Source organism: Physeter macrocephalus, chromosome 4, assembly GCF_002837175.3.
Source record: "Physeter macrocephalus isolate SW-GA chromosome 4, ASM283717v5, whole genome shotgun sequence".
NCBI lineage: Eukaryota > Metazoa > Chordata > Mammalia > Artiodactyla > Physeteridae > Physeter > Physeter macrocephalus.
In genome coordinates, this window is record NC_041217.1 from 102,291,679 (window position 1) to 102,318,091 (window position 26,413).

The window sequence follows — 26,413 nt, forward strand, 5'->3', positions numbered from 1 at the left end:
GAAGCAGCTGCATAGCACAGGGAGATCAGCTCCGTGCTTTGTGACCACCTAGAGCGGTGGGATAGGGAGGGTGGGAGGGAGATGCAAAAGGGAGGGGATATGGGGATATATGTATACGTATATCTGATTCACTTTGTTATACAGCAGAAACTAACACACATTGTAAAGCAATTTTACTCCAATAAAGATGTTAAAAAAAAAAAAACACATGAAGGTCCTTATACTATTTTGTGTTACTCTCAAATCACAGTAAGTTCCATGGCATGCTGGAATAAAAATGTGTTTCACCCCTTTTGTCATTATGTGTACAACAGGTGATGCCCAGTGCCCTGCTGGGAACATCGTTAATCCAACTTCCTCTCCAAAATTTTTGACATTCTGTATCATGATGAACACTCAGCAGGCAAGGCAGTTTACAGGGTGTTTTTCCATTTAAACATATGCCAGGGAAAAAATTTAACGTAGCTATATGAGAGAAAAGCAAAATGATTCCAAGTTTTATTAAACTGGCTCTGCAGGAGGGAGAAATATACAAGTCTTAGCTGCCGGCATCTATTAAGCTCAATATGCATTTGAAAGCTAGTAGAAATCATTGATGCAGAGTCCAGAGGGTAGTTGACATTACTAGGCTTCTTGAGGTAGGTGTCAAGAAGATAAGACAGGACCAAATTCTGAACACTAAGAGATAACCCTACTCACCAGGTCTGTGTTTTTTCCTTTGCTCTGTGACTTCTACCTGCTGTGGAGCAAGGCAGGAAGGAAAAAAGAAAATATTCCTTGACTTTTTGCTAAATGAATTGAGATTAATCTTCTTTTAAAACCCTATATCAGTGTTAATATACGATTGGACTTGTCACGCAGATGGGTGATTGTAACTTTATTGCCATTAAAAGATTTCAAATTTCATTCATGCTTCTTTGTGCACATAATGAAAAATGGGCAAAATAATGAAGATTGATATTTCCTTAAGTCTGCTCTGTTTAATTCTGATGTCTGCTCTTCTACAATGCTGTGTTTCTAATTGTACACAGTTTAATGATATCTAGGAGTATGTAGTTTTTACCCATAAATAAAAATCACAAAGTTGGTTTAAAAAAAAAAAATTGGCTTTTCTTTTAGCTCTCCTAAAATAAAATGGTTTCAATAATTTTATTCAGTAACTTCTTGATTCCTACATTTGTATTATATTATTTCAGATTTTACATGTACATCAGTTTCATGTGGAATTTATTATTTTTTAAAATAAATTTATTTATTTATTGGTTGCGTTGGGTCTTCATTGCTGTGCACGGGATTTCTCTAGTTGCAGCGAGCGGGGGCTACTCTTTGTTGCAGTGTGCGGGCTTCTCGTTGTGGTGGCTTCTCTTCGTTGTGGAGCGCGGCTCTAGGCACGTGGGTTGCAGGAGTTGCTGTGCATGGGCTCAGTAGTTGTGGCTCGCAGGCTCTAGAGCGCAGGTTCAGTATTTGTGGCACACGGGCTTAGTTGCTCCACGGCATGTGGGATCTTCCCGGACCAGGGCTCGAACCCGTGTCCCCTGCATTGGTAGGCAGATTCTTAACCACTGCACCACCAGGGAAGTCCCTCATGTGGAATTTATTTTGATATAAGATGTTTTAGGTGTTTAAATATGCTATTTCCAAATGATTAACAGTTGTCTCATCATCTTTTATTAAATAATCTTTCTCTAGTGGCCAAAAAAAAAAAAAAAGATTGGACTTCTAAAAGTAAAATCATGCCATGCTACAGTTGTTCAAAGAACCCTCTTAACTGTGTTAAGGGTACTTGTATGGTAGATTTATAACTTGTTTGTCCCTTTAACTGGAGATGTTCTAAAAGTGCCTAAGGCAGCACCTAGCACTTAATAGACAATAAATAGTTGCTGAATGAATGTGTGGGAAGGGGGTGTCTTGGTGTGGAAGTATTCCTTATCACACAACATAAAAAAATGTTAAAAAAGTAGAGATAAACATGTACAAAAGAAGGCATGTAACTATCACCCAGCTTGAACAGTTACCAACTCATGGCCAATTTTGTTTTAATCATACCCCACCTACTTTTCCCTTCCCATATTATTTTGAGGCAAATCCCAGATATTATTTCACTCATAAATATTTCGATGTCTATCTCTAAAAGATAAGGTCTCTTTTCTTTGAACATTACATTATTACACCAGCAAAATTAAAATAATTCCTTAATGACGTCAGGTATCCTGTCAGTCTTCAAGTTTTCAATTGTCTCATAAATGTCATTTTCTTTTACAGTTTTACATTTGAATCAGTACTCAGAAAAGATCCACAGATTGTGATTATTTAATATACAGTATTTCTTATGTATTTTTTGATCTTTGGTTTTCCCATCTTCTCTCTATTTTCTCCCTTGTATTTTATTTGTTGAAGAACTGGGTTGTTTGTATTGCAGCACTTCCCACAGCCTAGAGTTTGCTGATTGTATCCTAATAGTGTCACTTACTTAAGTGTCACGTATATTCCTCTGTCTCCTGTATTTCCTGTAAACTGGTAAGTCTTAATCAGGTTCAGATTCAGTTTTCTTTTTGGCAAGCCCAAAAAGAAGGTGGTGGCCAAACCGTAATGACAGCATTATTGGCTTTTTGTTCAGTGCCTTGCAAATTGATTTTGCTATTTGTTGAGTATTTTCTATGTGCCTAGCAATGTGCTTATGTTCTATAGGCATTATGTCATTTAATCATATTTAAGCTTCATAATACTAATACATATCAATTTCTCTCTGATGACTAGACCTCTTATCAGGGCCAAGTAATCTTAAATGTCTTTCAAACAAACCCCTTGGTGTAAACCCCATTGTCATTTATGTGATTTAATTTGGAATTCTATATGAACTTTATTTTTACTGAATTCATTTAGAACTATACAAAAATAACTTGCATTAAAGGCATTTTAAAAAATATTTTAATAATATAGCTCAAAGACCTATCATATAATTGTGAATTCATTGTACTCAAGCCTTTTGGTACTGGGATTCACCATCTGTTAACCTCACAAAGACCGATATCTAAACCGCAAATAAAGCCAACAGAATTCAGTATTTCCTGAGTCTCTTTTTGCTCTGCACTCATTGTCTTCTGCAGATGCATTTACGTCTCTTTCATCTCTTTCTGCTTTCTTTGCATGCTCACAGTATCCTACTGTTGCCCAGTGTGAGAAACTGACTTGTGATTGTAAAAGCAAAACTAGCCTTTCGTTGTTTGTTTACGTATCTTTATTTTGCTCAATTCTCCCCATGGTCCTAAACTCAGTTGTTTATAAAATCAGACCACTGGTGTTCCAGACTCAAAAAATAAATATCAAATTATCTTGACTAGCTGACATTTTGAAGATTAAACTGTTTGATATGTGGTTGATGGAGAAAAAGCACTAACTGACCCGAGTTGCAATGAGATACCAGAGCACTGAGAGCAAAACAGTGCAAAGAGAATCCTGTTGTGCAGCTTTACAAACTGACATGCAGGGAGTATTTTATTATTTATATATCTTAACCTTTCTTCTCCTTTAATAGTTGTAACTTTCTCCTTAAGTTTCCAGAATATCTCTTAGGTGAAGCATTTGATTAGTTGAATAGAAGGAACATAAAGCATTGGTGAATACAGCAGAGAAATAGGAATGAATGTGAATAACTTCTTACTCTGGTTGTACTTCACTGTGAGACATTAGACAAGTAGCCAAATTCTCTGTTCTTATTTCTTAAAACACAATTATTTTACCATGCTTATTCATGAAGAACTTTAAGATTCTTATTTGAAACACTCTTCTGTAAGCTTGTAGTAAGTGGGAATTATGTCTTTCTTTACCTGATATTACTGGGTGCCCAGGGTAGCATGGTGCACGTGCTTGTGCTTAATGCGTAGGTTTGGATGCTGGTGGTATTTGAAAGGTTATACATTTTAAAGGGTATTTTGTTCCCTTTTCCTTGGCAAGACCAAGGAGCTTCCTTTTCTAAGACCAGTGCTGTTTGGACTAAGTGAAAGTACACTTTGTTCTAGGAGAATTGCCATATGAAAGCCTAGAATATATATTGAGTTCTTCCAAGAAAGGGGGAAAAGTCATGTTCTAGGACAGTGAATGCTGACTTGGTGCAGAATGAGTGATTGTTATGTGCTCTTTTACTTACAGGCTCGCTTCTCATATGTGCGAATGAAATTTCTTTTCTTTTCCTGGTTGGTGGTTTTTGTTGGAAGCTGGATTATATATGTGCAATACTCTACCTATACAGAACTATGCAGAGGAAAGGACTGTAAGAAAATAATAGTAAGTATTTTTTATTTTCTAGTATATGGAGAAACCTATTTTTAATTGAAGTACAGTTGATTTACAGTGTCGTGCCAATCTCTGCTGTACAGCACAGTGACTCAGTTATACACATAGAGACATTCTTTTTTTTATATTCTTTTCCATTATGGCTTATCCTGGGAGATTGGATATAGTTCCCTGTGCTATACAGTAGGACCTTGTTGTTTATCCATTCTAAATTTAATAACACATTATATTTACTACTATGTACATGCTAAAAATTTTTTAAAAGTAAAAGTTAATTTGATTTTGAGTTGTGCTGAACTTCTTAGCATTTTGATATGACCAAGTTAGTAGGACTGTTCCCCACTTTGAAAAATCCAGTATTCAGAAATCTGAATATGTGATACAGACTAGTGTGAAAGCATCCTTATTACAAAGAGGGATTTTTGTTTTTCAAATATACTTGAAGTTTAGTTTACTGTAATCAGATGGGTTTTTTTTAAAATTAATTTATTAATTTATTTATTTTTGGCTGCGTTGGGTCTTTGTTGCTGTGCGCAGGCTTTCTCTAGTTGTGGCGAGCGGGGGCTACTCTTCCTTGCGGTGCGTGGGCTTCTCATTGCGGTGGCTTCTCTTTGTTGCACAGCCCGGGCTCTAGGCGCACGGGCTTCAGTAGTCGTGGCACACGGGCTTAGTTGCTCTGCGACATGTAAGATCCTCCCGGACCAGGGGTTGAACCCGTGTCGCCTGCACTGGCAGGCGGATTCTCAATGACTGCGCCACCAGGGGAGCCCAGTCAGATGGGTTTTGAAATATTTATAGTATGAAAGTGTTATTTGCAGGCAACCTTTCTGGAACACATCTTTTGAATAAATGGAGTCATTCTCGAATACTGAAAATTTACCTAAAAAGCATATAAGTGTATTTATTATTTAATTTCTAACCTAATTATTGGATGTATCTCAGGAAAATCGCTCTATCAGTCTAAGATTTCTAGAAAATCCAGGATAAGCAAATTTAATTCCTTGTTTTCTGCTGATATCTTCTATATAAATAATATTAAAACATTTCATCTGAGAATTATATTTTTGATATAATAGTGGTTGGGATCCCAGTTATTATAACTTGTTAACAATTCTATAATTATTGAGTGGTTACTCTTTAACTAGGCCAGTGGTGCTAGGGGTGAGCATTTAGCAAGGAAGAAGATATCCTGACCTTACGATCTTAGAGTCTAGCAGGGAAGAAAATGAATCATTACAGTAAGGTAAAATAAATATTACAGTAGCGAATGTCTCCCCATAAGACAGGGAGAGCTGAACCTTTCCAAAGTTCTAAGAGAATAAAAATCAATTTAATTCTGGCTACTCAGTCAGGATAAAAAATTTAAAAAAACAACAGCAAAAACAAAAAACCATTGTTCCCCAGGAGTACTACAGCCTCTTAACTAGGCAGGGGAGAAATTACTAATATAAGAAGCAAGGGAATTAATTAACAAAGAAGAGTTCCAAATCAAGGAGGGTTGAAAGATGTCAATCTTATGTTCATTCCAATGGGCCATTCCAGATCCTTGAGGAATTTTACTAGGAGGAGCCTCTGGAGCCAGACAATACACTGGGTACTTTACATGGTCATTAGTACTTAAAATAATACTGTGAAAGCCCCTCAATCCCACTTTACAAATAAAGAAATATGGCTAGAAGAGAGGAGAATTTGCCTGTGATGGTGGAGCTAGAATTTGATCCTAATTCTGTCTCTATAGAAAGCTCATGCTCTTTCTGCTACCCAATGTCAGAAAAGACTGATAAAGGAAGTTATAGATTAATGAAGCTAACAAACTCCCCCACAAAACTCACCAGCTCACCTTCAATGAAGAAGAAAGAAGTTATATAATCAACTATAACATATAAATAACCAAAACTATTTGAAATGTTTATTTCCTTTTTTTTTAGGTCACCTTCCTCACACATTAAAGTGTACACATTAAAATGTATTCCATGATCAGATATATTTGAAAACAGAGGGTTAAACAAATATAAGTAACTGACTTTACTGGGGACTTCTCAGGATCTTTAATATACTAGTGTGCATTCTGCATCTCCAGAGAAAGCAAATATACTTGATTAGGAAAAAAATCCATCTCCACTGCATCCCTCCCAGGAAGACCTATTAACATCATCTGGTTATGTTAGAAGTACTGTTCTAGAGATTAAGCCCAAATGAAATAGACATGGTTTTATCTGTTTTAATACAATAGCCTTTAAAATGTTAGGGATGTGTTGGTACATATTCTGTTATGGGTGAATTATAGTTGAAGTACCATATTATTTTCCTTTAAGTTCACTTTAATTGATAAAGAATGGAAGCAGAATATAATTCTAGCATAACTTAATGGTTATCATTCTAAAACTTGAAAATAATGAAATGTTTTCTGAGCCTAAAATGTATCCTTTTTCCTAAGACTAGCTTTAATAAAAACTGTAGTTTCTCTGCATTTGGGAATTACGTTCTTAAAACTTACCACAACTAGTAGTACTAAGATGAGTAGTACTAAGATTGTACTGATATGGCATAGGAATTGTGTGATTAGAACTAAAAAGCAGGCAGAGAAAATATTTTTAATGTATATGTTAAAGCTTCAAAGAGCTAACAAGATAGTGAGGAATTAGTTGATCAAGATCTGGGAGAGGATAAGATTTAAGAGAGGTGAGCCTAGATTTTGTGGCTGTGTTTGCCTGGAAATGTATGACCTGAAATACAGTCTTATGGGGCTAGGAAGATAAAAATATAGTCCATTTTCTACCAAGAGTGGGACCTTGGTACACCATGCTTTGGGCTGAGATTCCAAAGGACTGAACACCAAGAGTGAAGGTGAGCTAAAAGAACCTCAGAGAGGCGAGCTGACTTTGTAGCTTCTTTTTCGCTTGAGGAATTTGCTGATGCTGGGCATGAGCAGGGGTCTGAGAACCAGGACTGTATACTGGGAGAGTGCTGCTGCTGGGGATAAGAAACCAGCAAGCTTTTATAGAAAACTAAGGGAGCCTCAAGCATAAAGCCAGTTATTCTGTTGGGATATTTGCCAAATCCTGGGGCTTTACAGAGTGGGAGGCTAAAAAAATCTCATTGGAAAGCCTTTGAAAAGCAGACGTTTTGGCAGTCTCATAAGATACAGACTAGAGTTATGAACCTTCCAGGGGGAGAAACCTCAATGAATTCCCAGGCTCTCAGTTAAAAATCCTGGAGGGCTATGCTCTTGGAATAGAGATGAGTCAAAAGTAGATTGAGCTTTACCAGAGGTACAATTCAGCCTGCACTCAGCCCAGCCCCTCATTGGATTAAGGCGATCAGCTACCATTATATCTGCCTACTAGAGGGAAGGGAAATCCTCTCTGGAGGCATTATGTAGACAATTACAGAGCATGCCAAAAGACAAGATGACATGACTGAAAACCAAGAAATAAACACGGACAATAGAAGCAGATCCACAGATGACCTAGATATTGGTGTCATCCTAAAAGGATTTTAAAATAACTATGTTCATGTTCAAGTAAGTAGGAAAATAGGTGGAGAATATAAATAAAACAATGGATAATTTCAACAGGGAATTGAAATTGTATTTAAGAGAATCAGGAAGATAATATGGAAGTTCCTCAAAAAGTTAAATATAGAATTACCAGTAATTCCACTTCTAGGTATATACTCAAAAGAAATGAAAGCAGGGACTTAAACAGATACTTGCACAACAATGTTCGTAGCAGCATTATTCACAGTAGCCAAAAGGTGGAAACTCTCTAATGTCCATTAACAGATGAATGCATAAACAAAATGTGATATATACATACAATGGAATATTATTCAACCTTTAAAAAGAATGAAATTCTGATGCATACCACAATATGGAGGAACCTCGAAAATACTATGCTAAATGATATAAGCCAGATGCAAAAGGACAAATGTTGTATGTGTCCACTTACATGAGGTACCTAGAATAACAATTACATATAACTTGGGAAAAGGGTAAAAGGAGCTAAAATGTTTAAAATCCTTATCATATTGCAGAGTAGGGGAAAAGTATTAATCAGTTAACTTTAGACTTGCTAATTCAACTATATATTTGTTATTTCTAGGATAGCTTCTGGAATAGAAAAAGAGTGTATCATTTCCAAACTAATATAGGAAAAATGGAATAAATAATAAAAGAACACTCAGTCCTAAAGAAGGCAATAAAGTAAAGAAAAAGAAACATAACAGGCAGAAGAAGTAGAAAACACATAATAAGGTGATAGATGTCACAAATTGAATTCCCTGGGAAACAGACTAAGAGACTCAGATTTGCCTGAAGGAAGTTTATTGGGATGGGCTTTTGAGGTTAACATCTGTGGGGGAGGGCTTCCCTGGTGGCGCAGTGGTTGAGAGTCCACCTGCTGATGCAGGGGACATGGGTTCGTGCCCCGGTCCGGGAAGATCCCACATGCCCCAGAGCGGCTGGGCCCGTGAGCCATGGCCTCTGGGCCTGTGCATCCGGAGCCTGTGCTCCGCAACGGGAGAGGCCACAACAGTAAGAGGCCTGCGTACCGCAAAAAAAAAAAAAAAAAAAAAAAAATCTGTCGGGGAGTGAGGAAGGAAGATAGACCAGGATGAGAAGTTTAAACTGCAGTGCAGTAGTAATAAAAGCATCAGTTGATTCTACAGGGAACCTGGGAGTGGGATGACCTTGCAAAGGTCCAGGCCTTTATACCCGCCTCACTGACCAGTCATTGTATACAGTTTTCCATCCTCTCCCACCCTCCCTAAAGGGGATATGACTTTGGGTAAGGCTGTAATCCAGCTGAGGCCAAGTCCCAAAGAAAGATTCAGCTGAGAGCTGTTGACTGCCTGTATGCTCAGCAGCTGAGGAAATGAGTGTTCCATTTCTAGAGGAAATATGGGTGGCTTACCATGGCACTGATTGTAGTATATCTAAACCCAAATATGTTGGTAATTACATTAAATGTAAAGGGACCAGATGCTTCAGTTAAAAGACAAAGATTGTCAGACTGTGTTAAAATTTAAGAACAACTATATGATATTTATAAGATACACATCTAAAATATAAAGATGCAGATAGATTGAAAGTAAAAGAATAGGAAAACATTCGTGCAAATTCTAAAAGCGGGGATGTTTAGAGGAAAAACCATGGCTATATATATTTATGTAAGTTTTATATTACACAGACTATACCTCTTTTTTAAAGTCTGAATCAGCCCTTACTGGCTTGAAATGCAGTTCCTTGTAAATTTGCTTGTCCCGGATTGCAGTTTTACAATAGCTGCTAAGTAATTGTTTGGCCTTTTCATAAATTATGGCAATATCCATGCATATTTGTTCTGGTCCTAGTAATTCCTGGTTTGAAATGTGGAGTCTAAACTGATTGTCTCTCTCCCTCTGTATTACTGCATAGATTGTTCTCTTAAGTGGAATGAACTGAACAGAGCATATAATAAGATGGCTGTTTTCAGTTTGGGATATAAATATATAAAACTGCATTATCTCAAAACCACATTTAGCAAAAACATGCTTGCTAAAGGATTATAGTATCTTGTGTATAAACTCTGAACAGATTTTCTTCAAAATCCTCAGTCAATTTCATCTTAGTGAACTAAGGAAGATTATAAAGAGACACAGAAGATCCGAAAGTAGCCCTACAAATATTGTTTGCTAAAGATTAACAATGAGGGTTCTTTTCTTCCTTTGAAAGTTGGCGGTTTAGCTTTTAACTTTTATCAAGTTTTTTTTCTCATTTTTAATAATTTAATATTTATTTTCAAGGTAATTACTATCACATAGGAATCGTATTAAAAGTATAGTCCATTTTAGAAGAGACATCAATCAACAAATATTTCTTGAACACTTACTACATGTTAGTCATTATTCTAGGTGCTGTTGTTACAGTAGTAAGCAGAGTCCACGTCTGGAGGAGCTTATATTCTGGTAGCAGAATATGAATAATAAAAACAAAAACAAATAAATGACTTCAGGTACTGAGAAGTGCAGTGAGAAAGGATATAATAGTAATATTTAGTAGAGAATGGCAAAGGCATCTTATCTTGACCAGAGTGGTTGGGACAGGCTTCCCTGAGAAGAGGGCACTTTGAATTGAAACCTGGTGAAAAGGAAACAGTTGTGTATCTGGGCAAAAAGCATGTAAGGAGAAAGGACAGTGAGTGCAAATGCCCAAAGAACAGAGCAAGTTTGGGAAATACAACCGGTTTCATGTGTGACTTATGAAAATCTGTCTCATTACTTTAGTCATATCAGTACATTATAAAACCTTGTATATTAATGGTATGGTACATCAAGTATGAGGAACTTCTTGATAACGAGTACTCAACTATATCATGTTAGTCTACTGGAAAAAATACTAGCCTGGAGTCAAAGAACCAGCCTGACCCTTTCTTGTGGTCTACTGTATGGTTTTGAATAAGTGACTTCATTTCATTGACTTGCTATTAATTCCATTGTACAGGTGAGAAAAGTATTTCTGCCCTACCTGCATCACAGATTTTATGAGGATAAAGTGGAAGTGAATCAGTTTAGCTGAATGATACTCTGACATATCTATTTCTTTTGTTTTAAAATAAATGTTTATTTTATCCCACAATATGAAAAACAAAGAAGTTTCTTGGGCAGCTAAAGTATCTGACATATCTGTTGAATACAGAGAAGATCCTCAAGTCCTTGACTTGATTTCATTTGGCTTGGAGCAACTACCCTAGTATTTGTTGCCCCTGTAACCATAGCATTGTACTTCAGAAGTTTCCCCAGAAGATTGCTGTGGCTCTCCCATTTAGAGCACCTCCTCCAAGGTGAGAACATTGTTTAGGTTAGGAATGACAGGTGATCAACAGAGTGTGATAATCAGTTTACTTATGTTTAAGAATAATGGTCTGTCTCAGTTTACATAGCTTTTTTCTTTCTGTATATCTCTGTCTCTGTCTTTTCACCTTTCCCTCTGTTTGTGTGTGCTGGGTCATGTCTGTTGCAGTAGTTAAGTGCATAAGCACTGGAATAAATGAGGTTCAGGTTTGAGTTCTGGCTTTGCCATTCCTTAGCTGTATAGGTTAGGCAAATTATTTAGCCTCTATAAAATGGGGATTAAAATGAGGATTTTAATATTCTCAGGTGGTTGTGAGTTCACATATTAAAAGGCTTAATACAACACTTAACTCTTGACATGTAGTAAGTGCTCAATAAATTATTATTATTATTATTATTATTTCAAGTTTATGCCTTTGAATCTGACTGGGATGATAAGACATATACATACACACATACATACATGACATTATATGATCAGTTGTATCAATCAAGTTTCAAGCAGAGAAGCAGAGCCAATAAAAATATATATTAAGAGATTGATTATTATTTTAAATTTTATTTATTAGTACAAATTTATTAATATTTATTAACAACATGTGTGGACCTTGAGGGCATTATGCTAGATAATATAAGTCAGCCAGAGAAAGACAAATACCACATGATCTCATTTATATGTGGAATCTAAAACACAACAACAACAACAAATCCAGCTCATAGATACAGAGAACATATCGGTGGTTGCCAGAGGAGGGGGTGTAGGGTGGGCAAAATGGGTGAAGGGGGTCAAAAGGACCAAACTTCCAGTTATAAAACAAATAAGTCTTGGGGACACAATGTACAAGATGGTGACCATAGTTCATACCACTGTATTGTATATTTGAAAGTTGCTAAGAGAGAAGATCTTAAATGTTCTCATAAGAAAAAAATTCTCTAACTATGTATGGTGATGGATGTTAACTAGACTTCTTGTGGTGATTATTACACTGTATATACAAATATTGAATCATTATGTTCTATACCCGAAAGTAATATAATGTTATATGTCAATTATATCTCAATTTTTTTTTAAGTGAGAGATTTCTTGCAAGAAATTGGCTTACCCAATTGTGGCAAGTCCGAAATGACAGGCTAGAACTCCTGGGCATAGGCTAAAGCTGCTATGCACAAACAGAATGTCTTCTTCGTCAGGGAAGCCTCAGCAATGCTCTTAAGGCCCTTCAACTAATTGAATCAGGCCCACCCAGATTATCTGGGATAATCTCTCTTAAAGTCAGTTGATTATGGACACATCTCTAAAATACAGCAACACCTAGATTATGGTTTGCTTCATTAGCTGGGAACTGCAGTTTAGCCAAGCCAACACATCTGAAGATTATCACATCCAGTTAAAATGATTTAGTTTGTGCTTCAAATAGTTGTATTACAAAAATTTAAGGAAAGAAGGTTGCAGTGAATAGATAAATCACTATGGGTAGCATAGTAGAGAAAGTCTTCGTAGAGGAGGTAGATCTTCTGTAGGGCCTTACAGAATAGGAAGAATTTGGAAAGACACTGAGGAGCACCTTTCTCGTTCTCATCACAGCCAAGCTGCCTTAGCACTTTTATCCCTAAGAGCAAGATGCTGATTAACATTAGATCTGAGAATTCCCAGAACCATGCATCAGTAGCCAGTGAACCACAGCCTTGGTCACTGGGCCTTTTGGCTACCTGCAAATTAATATCTTTTCCTCTTTTTTCTTTTTACAGTAAATTTTAAAAATAAACTTAAAATGTTGAACAAATCAAATATGTATTTCATATGCATTATGTACTGTGTGTTAATTAGTCTAATTTAGTAATCAAGTACATTTCTTATAATTTCAACATGGAAAGTCACTACAGAATATTAGTATTACTGCCCTGAGATGTTTTTCTCTAACCAATGGATCATTTTTGTTAAAAGATGTTATAAAGTTAATGGGATTCTTAACTTCTAGCCAAAACTGAGATTAATTTTGCACCTTGTACATTGACTTGCAATTTCAATTCAAGTTTCTTGTTTTCAGTTTTTAATAAAAGTATGAAACCTTCCATTGTTATATCCATTATTTAGAGCTGGATTCTAGTGAAATGCATAATAGGCTTTTAAAACTCCAAGAGGGGAAATGGAATGGGGGTGGTGTTCCTGGGAAGCCAAGGTTAACTTGTGGAAGCGTAAGGAATAAGAACTGTGTTCTGCTCATCTTTGTTTAAAGGCAGCTCTCTCTGAAACTAAGGGCAACAGTAACTAAGCCTAATTAGATGTGCTTAGAAGGATCCATTTATTTTTCCATTTGTGCTTTTTTTCTTTCTTCCACCAAGCTAGTTACAATATGTTGTATAATTCACTGTACATTTTCTCTGATCATAGCAATCACTAATTGATTCATTATTTCAGCAAAGTTCTATTTTGTGCCTAACCATAAAGAAATTTTGTACAGTTTGACTCTGTGGTTTGCTGGGTTCTTTAAAAAAGAAAAAAAAGAATGGTGGGGGAGGGAGAGAAATTTTCCTTCTGTACGTTTTTCAGGATAACTTTGTTTAATATTGAAATTTCTGTCATGTTTCTCCATGATCGAGAGTGTTTGTTCTGAGGTTCTACCTGGGTAATAGAAGAATCACTCTCTGTGATATTCTGGTGAACCTTTGTGACTATTATATGAGCACATGCTTTAAAATGGAAGCATTAAAAGATGAGAGAGACTCTAGATTTTATTACAGTCTCTTAAGATTTAATTCCTAGAGATAATGATTTGTTGCTTAAAACAACTAGCTTAACATATACTAAATTTGGGGAGTTCCCTGGTGGTGCAGTGGTTAAGAATCCGTCTGCCAATGCAGGGGACATGGGTTCGATCCCTAGTCTGGGAAGATCCCACATGCCGCAGAGCAACTAAGCCTGTGTGCCACAACTACTGAGCCTGCAAGCCACAACTACGGAGCCCAGGTGCCACAACTACTGAAGCCTGCGCACCTAGAGCCCGTGCTCTGCAACAAGAGAAGCCACTGCAATGAGAAGCCGGCCCACCGCAACGAAGAGTAGCCCCTGCTCACCGCAACTAGAGAAAGCCCGCACACAGCAAGGAAGACCCAATGCAGCCAAAAATAAAAATAAATAAATAAAATAAAATTTATTTTAAAAAATATATACTAAATTTAAGATATTTAGAACCATGTTTCCAATTAGATAGCAGTACATAACTAATGATTTCACTTAGCTTTTATTTGCTCAGGATCAATTATTACTTGACTCTAGAGGTTCATTTTGTGCTGTTATCCTATATTTTTAAAATACACGGAACCAGTTCACTTGGAACGTACTGCTTTTAAAGTTCAAGCTTAACTTTTTCCTTTTAAAAATATGGTCTTCCTTTATGCCAACTTGAGTTAGGTTACCAATCTCTTCTTTGCAAACTTACAGAAAAATATTTACTGAACAAATTTATTTCAAATCTTAACAGACATAAGCCCTATTCCAAGGATAATCTTACTGGTTAAATTATAGTAGCATTCCTGGTGGCCTTCACGTGCTGGGCTGCACTGTCTCTTGTCACATTCACCATGATGCTGAGGCAGGTGGCATCACTGTTATCATGAACATTGTTCCTGAGAAGCAGTAAAGAGACTAGGGGTTAAAGCCAGCTTAGAAGAAACAAGCCAGCAGTAAAACACCATGTGATTTTAGTTATGTGCTTACTAGCACTGTGCTGGAACCTGGAGTTACAGAGATAAGGCATGTTCCCACCCTGAAGACGCTTACAGACTAGGAGAGGACATGAAAAAATAAACGAGAAGTACATAATTGAGACTGGGAGTAGTGTTGCTAGATTTAGGGGGAAAAAAAACCAAACAGGATACCCAGTTAAATTTGAATTTAAAATAATGAGTGTTTTTTAGTATACGTCCCAAATATTACCAATAAACAACTAATAATTTTTAGTATAAGTCCCATACAATGTATTTTTTTATTGAGCCATCCTGAGAAGGTTCCAGAAGACTTTCTGGAAGAGGTTGTATCTGGACTGAATTTTCAGCAGTGCAGGCAGAAAGAGGCATGTGCAAAGCTACAAAGATGTGAAAGAAAGCTACATTCCAGAAACAGCGTGGCTAGAGCAGAGCGCATGAGGGGCAGTTTATAGAGGTCAGGTTAGCAGAGTCAAATTCAAAAAACCATTCATGTTGTGTTAAGGGTAGTAGAGAATCAATAGAAGTTTTTAAACAGGAAGTGAGTGATCAGATTTATGTTTCAGACGAATTTCACTGGTTGTAGTAGAGGGTAAATTGGATAGGAGACTATCACATGCAGGGAGACCAGTTTTATGGTTGTTGTAATCCAGGCACAAAGCAGTGAGAGCTTAAACCACGGCATTGGCAGAGGGAATAGAGGAAGAAATAGCTTCAAAGGATATTAAGGAAATGATTTGATTGCCAGCACATGGTGACCAGCTGAATGTGGGAGGATGAGGAGGAAGGAGACGGTTTAGACAACTCACTGTTCCCTCCCTTGGATGCCTGAGTGGATGATGGCATCTTTCAATGAGGTAGGGAATAAAGGAGAGCAACCCTTGGGGGAGAGGAAGGCAGGAGATGGTGAGTTCAGTTTGGGGAAGGTTGAGTGTGAAGTACTTTTAAGTTATCCAAATGGAGACAGGAGATGTCCAGGAAGCACTTAGATGTTTAACTCAGGAGAAAGGCCTGTGTAAGGACAGAGGTTTGTTAGAGCCATGGGAATAAATGTTACCCATGATGACATACAGAGAACCCAAAGAAAGTAGGACAAAACCCTGGAAAACAATATTTATAATTATGAGAAAGGAAGAGAATGACTCCACAGAAAGACTCAGAGCAAGTGTCCAGAGAAGTAGGAGAAAAACATGGGGACAGAAGCCATTAGAAAAGTGGTCAACAAGGACGAATGCTGAAGAGAGGTTAAATAATGTAAGAACTGAAATTTGCAATTCAGAGTTCATTGTCAAAAACGTTATAAGCACTGCCAAATGTAAAATAGACAGCTAGTGGGAAGCAGCCGCTTAGCACAGGGAGATCAGCTCGGTGCTTTGTGACCACCTAGAGGGGTGGGATAGGGAGGTGGGGTGGGAGACGCAAGAGGGAGGGGATATGGGGATATATGTATATGTATAGCTGACTCACTTTGTTATACAGCAGAAACTAACACACCATTGTAAAGCAATTATACTCCAAATGTTTAAAAAAAAAGTGTTATAAGTATTTTCAAAGTGTAATACGGTCCAAAGCCAAAATCTGTTGGATTAAGTTTGAATAGCAGGAAATAAGTGTTGACAGTGAGTTTAGACTACTGTTTCTAGAAACTGTGCCGGGAAATCTGTTGGTTTGGGTTTGGTTTGGTTTGGTTTGAATTTTTTTTAATTGTGATAACATCCACATAACACTTACCCTCTTAACCATGTTTGTTTCTCAGTTTGTTATTACTTTTAGTCCCCACTTTATTGAGATATAATCAACAAATAAAAGTGTAAGATATTTAAAGTATGCGGTGATTTGACATACATATACACTGTGAAAGGATCCCTCCCTCTAGTTAATTAACACGTCCATTACCTAACTTCCTTTTTTGGTGTGTGAGAACAATTAAGTTCTACTCTCTTAGCAAATTTCAATTATACAATACAGTGTTATCAGCTATAGTCACCATGATACGTTAGAGCCTTAGACCTTATTCATTTTATAAATGAAAGTTTGTACCCTTTACTATCCTCTCCTTATTTCCCCCACCCTCTCAGCCCCTGGCAACTACTTTCCTACTCTGTTTCTCTGATCTTTTTTTTTTTTTTCAAATGCCACTTATGAGTGATACCGTGCAGTATTTGTCTTTCTCTGGCTTACTTCACTTAGCATAATACCCTCCAGGTTCATTCATCATTGCAAGTGACAGGCTGAATAATATTTCGTTGTGTCTATATACCACATTTTCTTTATCCATTCATCTGTCCACAAACACTTAAGTTGTTTCTATAACCTTGGGTATTGTGAATAATACTGCAATGAACAAGGAAGTACAGCTGTCTCTTTGAAATAATGATTTTGTTTCCTTTGGATATATACCCAGACGTGAGGTTGCTGGATCACATAATAGTACTATTTTTTTATATATATAAATTTATTTATTAGAGACTGCATTGGGTTTTCGTTGCTGCGCATGGGCGTTCTCTAGTTGCTGCAAGCAGGGGCTACTCTTTATTGCGGTGCGCGGGCTTCTCATTGTGGTGGCTTCTCTTGTTGCGGAGCATGGCCTCTAGGCACGCGGGCTTCAGTAGTTGGGGCTTATGGACTCTAGAGCGCAGGCTCAGTAGTCGTGGCACACGGGCTTAGTTGCTCCACGGCATGTGGGATCTTCCCAGACCAGGGATCAAACCCGTGTCCCCTGTATTGGCAGGCGGATTCTTAACCAGTGTGCCACCAGGGAAGTCCCAGTAGTACTATTTTTAATTTCTTGAGGAACAGCAATACTATTTTCCATAGATCATCTTAACCATTTTTAATTGTACAGTTCAGTAGTGTTAGGTATATTCACATTGTTTTGCAGCCAGTCTCCATAACTTTTTCATCTTGCAAAACTGAAACTCTATACCCCTTAAACAACAACTTCCCATTTTCCCTACCCCCAAGCCCCTAGCAACTACCTTCTATTTCTATGAGTCTGACTACTTTAAAGATCTCACATAAGTGGAATCACACAGTATAGTTACACTTGAACAACATGGATTTGAGCTGCATGGGTCAATTTATGGTGGATATTTTTTCACTAAATATGTACTACAGTATTATATGTACCGCAGTTGGTTGAATCTGCGGATGCAGAACCATGGATACAGAGGGCTGAATATAAAGTTATACACAGATTTTCTGCTGGGGAGGGGATTGGTGCCCCTAACCCCCATGTTGTTCAGGGGTCAACTGTGTCTTTTTGTTGACAGGCTTATTTCACTTAGCATAATATCCTGAAGGTTCATCCATATTGTAGCATGTGTCAGAATTTTCTTCCTTTTTAAGGCTGAATAATATTCCATTGTATGTATATAACCACATTTTCTTTATCCATCCATCCATCCATCCACGGATTCTTGGGCTGCCTCCACCTTTTGGCTGGGAAATTGTTTTCAACTGACCTAATCCAGTTTGGTCACGCACACTTCCTTAGATTCTATTTTGAAAGATAATGGTAGCCACAGAAAATGTTTGATATAGGTGAGTATTAACTACTCCCTCACAACCTTTTTACTAGGTTATAATGAAAATGATTTCTACTATACACATAGGCATTTATTCCACACATATTTATTTATAAGCAGTCACAAAACATTTCATATTATCAGTCTGTAAACTCATTAAAGTTCTAACTCTGGCCTTTTAGGTGTTCTGTCAACTTTCATGAAAGATTTCAGAGGCAGCTCCTGTTACCCTTATAATTAGCATCAGGCAACTAGAAATTCTGAACCAGTGATTCTCAAAACGTGGTCTCTTGGACCAGCAGCACAGTACTGTGCACAGATCTGTGCTGAAGCTCCCTCAAGTTGAGAACCTCTGCTGTAAAACGATTAGCTCTGGGTACCTCCCTAAAGATAAAGGTATGGCTTCAACTGGTTCTTATACCCTGTTTGTGAAAGAGTAGGAATGTCTCTTATTTTAGCCAATCCATATCTCTTAATTTCACCAATGATAGTTCATTTCTAACTTAACCATGCTATTTAATTAGCCACAAATTTCACCAGTTAAAATTCTAATTTGCTAATTAACAAAATCTCAGAGATGGATCAGTCCTTATCAAAATATGGATAATATTGTAGAAGCCCTTACAGCAGCTACCTCTGGAGCATGGACTTCCTGACTACCTTATTAGAATGCTAGCCAAGCACCTGTGCATTCCTGATTGGGACATTAGAGGCACCTGGACTATAAACAAGCACACAGGTAGCACACTGTATATGCTGAAAATAAAATACAGACATTATAACAGAAGGGAACAAAAGAGTGGAGAGGTTTCGTGTGTGTATGTGTGAAGAGAGAGAGGAAAAGAGACTGAGTGTGATGAGCACCATTAATGGCTGAGAGAAAGAAGTTAGGAGAGAAGGGAAGAATGAGAGGTTGAAGATACAGTGAGAGTGCAGAGGATGGTGAAGTTGATTTAAAATAGATGATGTAGGGAATGGGTGAGGGTGCTGGCTAGAGACTTGGAGAATTTTAAGGAATTAAGAACCCAACTATTGTGTTTCCTCCTAAATAAGGAGAAATTGATAAGATTGTCTGAAATACATTTTTAGAACGTGGATCTTAGAAAATTATTTAAAACCTGGTACTATACATCTGTTCATTGTTATCGCCCCTTGTGGTACAGTTCCCATAGTTCATGAAAATTATTCCTTCAGCGTAAATGGGTTTTGTAAAATGTAGCTGAAGAGTGCCATCTTCTGGTACTATGAGGTATGTACAAGCAAAGGGGGTTGTGTGGTAGAATCATAGTAAAATAAAGCCTTTGATGTTTTGCGCTGAGTATTGTAAAGTTGAGCATTCTTTATAGTTTCTGTGTCTTTTTAGTTAGAAGATCAGATTACTGACAGTGATTATAGTTTGTGTGTATGGCCGAGCCTAAAAACAAGAAAAAACAAAAACCAAAACAGTATGTGGCCAGCCATCCTTTTCATAAAAGCATGTGGGAAATTTGCTTTTGGTTTGTGATGGAAGCCACAAGTTGAAGAGCCTGTTCTTTGTGACTACCTCTTTGATGCAGGCTTGGCTTGGCGCCTTTGCTCAAAACAAGAATCTGATTCTTGTAGCTGAATACCAGACTTGTCTTCACTGTTTCACACACAGCTTGCTAATAAGATACTGGTTTGTCCCTTTTTTTTTTAATGTTTTAAATATTATGGAAAAGCATTCATTTTATCCTCAATGAGGTTTTAAAATCAAAACCTCTATGTTCTTTATGGTGGTTATTTAATAAACATTCATTAGACACTTAAATATCAACCTCTGTGCTATGTGCTAAAGGGAAGCAGAGATTCAGAGATGACTAAGACCATGTCTGTGCCTTCAAATCATCTTACTTTGTATTAGGGAAGATAATGTGAATGTAAATGATGTTAGATTTGGGAATACAAGAAAAGAAGGGAGGAGAATATTGACTCAGGAAGGAAATAATACAGCCTCAGGATTATTCCCTGGAAGACAAGTGTGGTGGAAAGGGCCATGTTTAAATCTTGACCTTGGGCGGAGTTGCAGATACAATGTGCTTCAGGATGCAGGAGCCAAAGATCAGGACAGTTAAAGTGGATAGCTCTATTAGTCCTATTCCAGGAGTTGTTCATAATAGAATGCCCTATTTCTGGATAAAAACCCAGACTACACTTCATTTATTCATCCATCCAACAAGTGCTTTTTATATAATTTGAGTATATGCAAAATCCCAAGGAAACAAATATGAAAGTCCTGACCCCACTTTGAGTTGCTTGTACAAAGGGAATGAGTGTGATCAGGGCCCCTAAGCAGGAGCACTGGGGACAGGCATCCAACCCCACCCCTATTAAACCTGCTCTGCATGTTGCTCTCCAAGGTAAGTAATCCTGGTTCTTTTACTTCAGTGGTTAAAAGCACAGGCTCTGGAGGCAGACTGTCTGGGTTCGGCCAGCACCACCACTAACCTGCTCTGCAAGTTTCTTAACCTCAGACCTCTCTTGCCTCAGTTTCTTTAACAATAAAATGGAAATAATGATAATACCTCTTTCATAGGGAGGTTGTGAGGATCAAAGAGAAATACATGAAAAGTTCTTAGAACAATGTTGACATATAGAAAACAATATAACAAACACCTGTGTACCTACTATCTTCATAACAGACCTTAACCTTTTGCCATATTTGCTTCATTTTAAAAAAAATTTATTTTATTTATTTATTTTTGGCTGAGTTGGGTCTTCGTTGCTGCGTGCAGGCTTTCTCTAGTTGCCGCGAGCAGGGGCTAGCTTAGTTGCTCTGCGGCATGTGGGATCTTCCCGGACCAGGGCTTGAACCCGTGTCCCCTGCATTGGCAGACGGATTCTTAACCAGTGTGCCACCAGGGAAGCCCCTACTTCATTTTTAAAAAGAAAAAACACGGCAGTGCAGTTAAGCTCTCTTTACCCTCCCTGGTATTCTCCTTCCTCCTCCCCAGCAGTAGACACCATCTTGAATTTGGTGTGAGTTCTTGCCATCATGTTTTCATACTTTCACTAATTGTTTATGGGTACATAAACAATATATAGTATTGCTTTGCATGTTTCTAAACTTTAATAAATGCCACTAAACTGCACATACCAATCTGCAACTTTTTCCACTTGATATTATGTTTTCAACATTTTTCTGTGTTGATATGCATAGGCTGAGTTCTTTCATTTTAATTACTGTATAGTATTACATTGTATGAATATACCACAATTTACTCAGCCATTCTCCTGGTGATGGACATTTATGTTATTAATCATTTTCCACTCTTACAAACAGCACTGCATCCTGGATGGCACCTTGAAGTCCTCCTAGACTATACTTTGACCTGATATTTTTAGAGGGAAAGATTTTTTGTTACTGATCAATTTTTTAAATGTTTATTCGTCTTAGATTTTCTATTCTGGTATCACTTTTTATTATTGTTTTAGACATATTGCTCATTTTAAATGCATTGCCAGAGTTGTTTACATTATTCACTATCACTACCCTTTCTATCCTGATAATCTTTATTTGTGTATCCTCTGTTTCTCAGTGATCAGTCTTGCTAAAGGTTTATCTCTTTTGTTAAAGTTTTCAAAGAACTAGCTTTTGGCATTGCTGATTCTTTTTTTTCCCATTAATTTTTAAAAAAAATAAATTTATTTATTTAATTATTTTTGGCTGCGTTGGTTTTTGTTGCTGCCTGTGAGCTTTCTCCAGTTGTGGTGAGCGGGGGCTACTCTTCATTGCGGTGCACGGGCTTCTCATTGTGGTGGCTTCTCTTGTTGCAAAGCACGGGCTCTAGGCACGCAGGCTTCAGTAGTTGTGGTACACAGGCTTAGCTGTGGCATGTGGGATCTTCCCGAACCAGGGATTGAACCCGTGTCTCCTGCATTGGAGGGCGGATTCTTAACCACTGTGCCACCAGGGAAGTCCCTCCCATTAATTTCTGCTGTTTCCTCTCTTCCTCCTCCTCCCCTCTCCCCCTCCTCCTCCTCCTTCTTCTTCTGGGGTTGGTTTATTCTCTTATTGTTATTATTGTGATTTTTTAAAACATCTTTTGTTGATGTTTACTATTTATTTCAGTCTCTTATTTTTTCATCATTGCATTTAAAGCTGTAAATTTTCCTCTAAGAACTGCTTTAGCCGTATCCCACAAGTTTTCATATGTATACCTTTGTTGTTGTTCAGTTCTAAATATTCTGCATTTCCCTTGTGACTTCTCCTTTAACCCAGAAATTATTTAGAGATGTGCTTTTTTGTTTCCAAACATGTCTGTGTCTATTTTTACATTATTTTTTTTGTTGATTTCTTGTTTATTTGTTGTCAGCAAATTGGTCTATGTTATCTAAAATCCTTAGAAACCCTAAACTATACCTGCAGGAGGTTTCACTTCTGAGTGAGGCCCAAGAAGTCCCACCACCTTTGCCTCAGTGAAGAAACATGCCGATGAAATTGCTGGCCATCTGATACGAAACATATGGTTCTGCATTTCCTAAAAATCCCCAGAGGTTGACCTGGGCAAGAAAGTATTGAGCATCTCCCCGTGTAGCCCCTCACAAACTTGAGTCCAGGAACTAGATTGTTCTGCTCCTCCTATAAAGATGAAACCTAATATTCTTGGTTACAACCCAGTGTAAAGGAGAAAGGAGGCATGGTCAAGGGCTCACCCAGGAGCTTCTGCTAGTGATAGTTGGAGGGCAACAGTTCCTAGGTATTGGTATTTAACTCTACACGTGGGCAGGACTCTAGATCTTATCTGGGCTATCCTTATCCTCAGAGCAAACTGTGGCAAGTGTTGGAAGGGGGACCCGGTGGGCAGGTGTGAGGAGTCTGTGCTGGCCTTTCCAAGTATTGAATAATTACCAGAGCCCACTGTGCTTTGACTATTTGCTTGGGATCATGAAAAATTTATGCCCCCAAAGTGAAGGGCTCAAGAAATTATCCTCAGCCGCTATCCCACACAAGAGGAAGCCCAGTCATTGGAAGCCCAGTCATTGCAACCCTCTAATAGGTTGCATTGTCCCAAGAGCCAGAAGTGGGCAAGATTGATCTATGAGCAGCATAATGTCATCAGACTAAGCGAACCAGACAGACAGGGAAAATTCTGGGAAAGAGCAAACAAAAGGTAATTGCAGAAACCAGAAAAGAACAAGAAGATCTAAAGCAGAGAATAGGAGATGAAGATTAGAGGAATTCTCTCAGTTACAGAAACATAGCCATAGCCTTTTCTTTTCACTTTGTATTGGTTAATTCCTTCTTTCTGCTTTCTTTAGATTTTTTTTCTAATTTCTTGATTTTTTAATTCGTCTTGTTCTGTGTTGTTTATTAATGTAATTAAGACTTTGCATTCTTCTCTAGTTTTTTAATTTTATCATTAGTTTTAGCTTTAGTTTCTGATATTAAAAAAAATTTTTAATAAATTATTTATTTTTGGCTGCATTGGGTCTTTGTTGCTAAGAGCGGGCTTTCTCTACTTGCGGTGAGTGGGACCTACTCTTTGTTGCAGTGTGCGGGCTTCTCATTGCAGTGGCTTCTCTTGTTGCAGAGTACGGGCTCTAGGCGCATGGGCTTCACTAGTTCTGGCACGTGGACTCAGTAGTTGTGGTGCACGGGCTTAGCTGCTCCGTAGCATGTGGGATCTTCCTGGACCAGGGATCGAACCCATGTCCCCTGCTTTGGCAGGTGGATTCTTAACCACTGTGCCACCAGGGAAGTCCCTAAATTTTTTTTATTATTATTTTTTATTTCCCAGTTGCTTAACATTTCAATTTAGGCTCTCTCTTTGACTCAAGAATTAAAAGAACGTTTAAAATTTTCCAGATAGATTTTTTGTTAATTTCAAATTTTATCATATTGTGATTGGAGCATACTGCTTCTGCCATGTCTACCTAGTAGAATGTATGGAGGTTTTGGTGTAATTTTGTAAATGTTCCACGGGCTTTTGAAAAGGTCTGTTTGTTCTCAGGGCAATTAGATCTACCTTATTAGATTATTGAGTTCTTCTGTATCTTTTTTTGTAAACTTTTTTATCTGTCATAGACTAAGAAAAGAAAATTAGGGTCTCCTACTTCTAATGCCTTTCTGTTTATTTTCTTTTTCTATTTCTTATAGATTTCACTGAATCAATTTTGATGTTACTTTATTTACTTTATAGAAATTCATGACTGTAGTATTATAATATCTTCATTGTGGATTATATGTTTTAGCATTATAAAGAGCTTTTCTTTTTTGCGTTTTTAATGCTCTCCCCCCACCTCCCAAAATTCAACCTCATCTGGTATAAGATTGTGGCTTAACTTTTCTCTTTGCATTTGCTGGTATACCTGTACCATCTTTTATTTTCAACTTTTTTGACATTGTTTTCTAAAGATATTTTTCTTATAATAGGTAAGCTTATCCCATTGACATTTATAGATATGTCTTAGTTCTGTATCACATTTTATAACCTACTTTGTTTTTAAGGATTTATTTGGTTTGTATCTTTCTCTAGAGGGTGTATATTTCTATGTTTTACACATGTTCCTTTTGATAATTTAGGAAGGTTTGTATTCAGATTTTAGCTCTTCCGGTGGTTAGCCTTATACTATAACTTTTAAAAGTATACTTTATCCTTTATTGCTTTAGACCATGTCTGTTTATTCCCCACTGCAAGCAATGACAAAATTATTATACTTCCATCCATCCCATCTCCTTTACTCCACCTAATTTTAATTAATATATTATTATTATTAGTTCTTCAACTAGTCATCTCTATACTTTTGAATATACTTCTGTCTCTGTTATTTGATTTATAAGATATAAATATTATCTTTTTTACACATTTATTTATTTATTTTTGGCTGCGTTGGGGTCTTCGTTGCTGCGCGCGGGCTTTCTCTAGTTGCGGCGAGTGGGGGCTACTCTTCGTTGCGGTGTGTGGGCTTCTCATTGCGGTGGCTTCTCTTGTGGAGCATGGGCTCTAGGTACGCAGGTTTCACTAGTTTTGACTCCTGGGCTTCAGTAGCTGTGGCTCGTGGGCTCTAGAGCGCAGGCTCAGTAGTTGTGGCGCATGAGCTTAGTTGCTCTGCAGCATGTGGGATCTTCCCAGACCAGGGTTCAAACCCGTGTTCCATGCATTGGCAGGCGGATTCTTAACCACTGCACCACCAGGGAAGCCCAATATTATCTTTTGACCTTGGATATTAAAGATAAGGAAATCAGGGACTTCCCTGGTGGTCCAGTGGTAAATAATCCACCTTCCAGTGCAGTGGATGCAGGTTCGATCCCTGGCCGAGGAACTAAGATCCCACATGCCGCGGACAACTAAGCCCGCATGCCACAACTACTGAGCTCGTGTGCCTCAACGAGAGAGACAGCGTGCCACAGACTACCGAGCCCATGTGCTCTGGAACCCGCGTGCCACAACTAGAGAGAAGCCGGACACCGCAACTAGAGAGAAACCCGAACAGACCACGTGCCGTGACGAAAAGATCCTGCATGCCTCAACAAAGATTCCATGTGCCTCAACTAAGACCCGACTCGGCCAAAAAAAAGGGGGCGGGGGAATAAATAACTAAAATAAACATTTAAAAAATAATAAAGATAAGGAAATCAACATCCTTTTGCCATCTCTCATCTTCCATCTCTCCTTCTTGGTTCTTGTTAATTTTATTACTTTTACTGGTATAATTTATAATATTAACATTCTGAACAATATACAGTAGTGATTAAGAGAAGGAGCTCTGTAACCAGACTGCCTAGGTTGGAATCTTGGCTTTATCATTTTGTAGCTTGAGCAAGTTACTTAATAGCTATTTCTGTTTCCTTATTTTTACAATGGCTATAACAATAGGTTCTATTTCACAGGGCTGTTGTCATAATAAAAGTACAGCACTGGAACAGTGCCTGACACATGGTAAGTATCTAGTAACTACCATATACTATATTAACAATTATTATAAAATAGATTTCCAGGGCTTCTCTGGTGGCGCAGTGGTTGAGAGTCCGCCTGCCAATGCAGGGGACACGGGTTCGTGCCCCGGTCCGGGAGGATCCCACGTGCCGCGGAGCG

General features: G+C 37.8%; 1 protein-coding gene across 4 annotated transcripts in view; it reads left to right on the plus strand.

The window, feature by feature from the left end:
• The window catches only part of DIPK1A (divergent protein kinase domain 1A), a 131,309-nt gene that overhangs the window by 90,731 nt on the left and 14,165 nt on the right, over positions 1-26,413 (plus strand). For 2 of the 4 annotated variants that reach the window (XM_028489126.2, XM_055084463.1), the window contains exon 2: positions 4,150-4,284. In XM_028489126.2, coding sequence (XP_028344927.1) covers positions 4,150-4,284 — 135 coding nt within the window. Of the gene's footprint in view, positions 1-2,419; positions 2,518-4,149; positions 4,285-26,208; positions 26,258-26,413 lie in introns of those variants that run through there. The other 2 variants (XM_055084462.1, XM_028489128.2) reach the window with 2 other exon arrangements.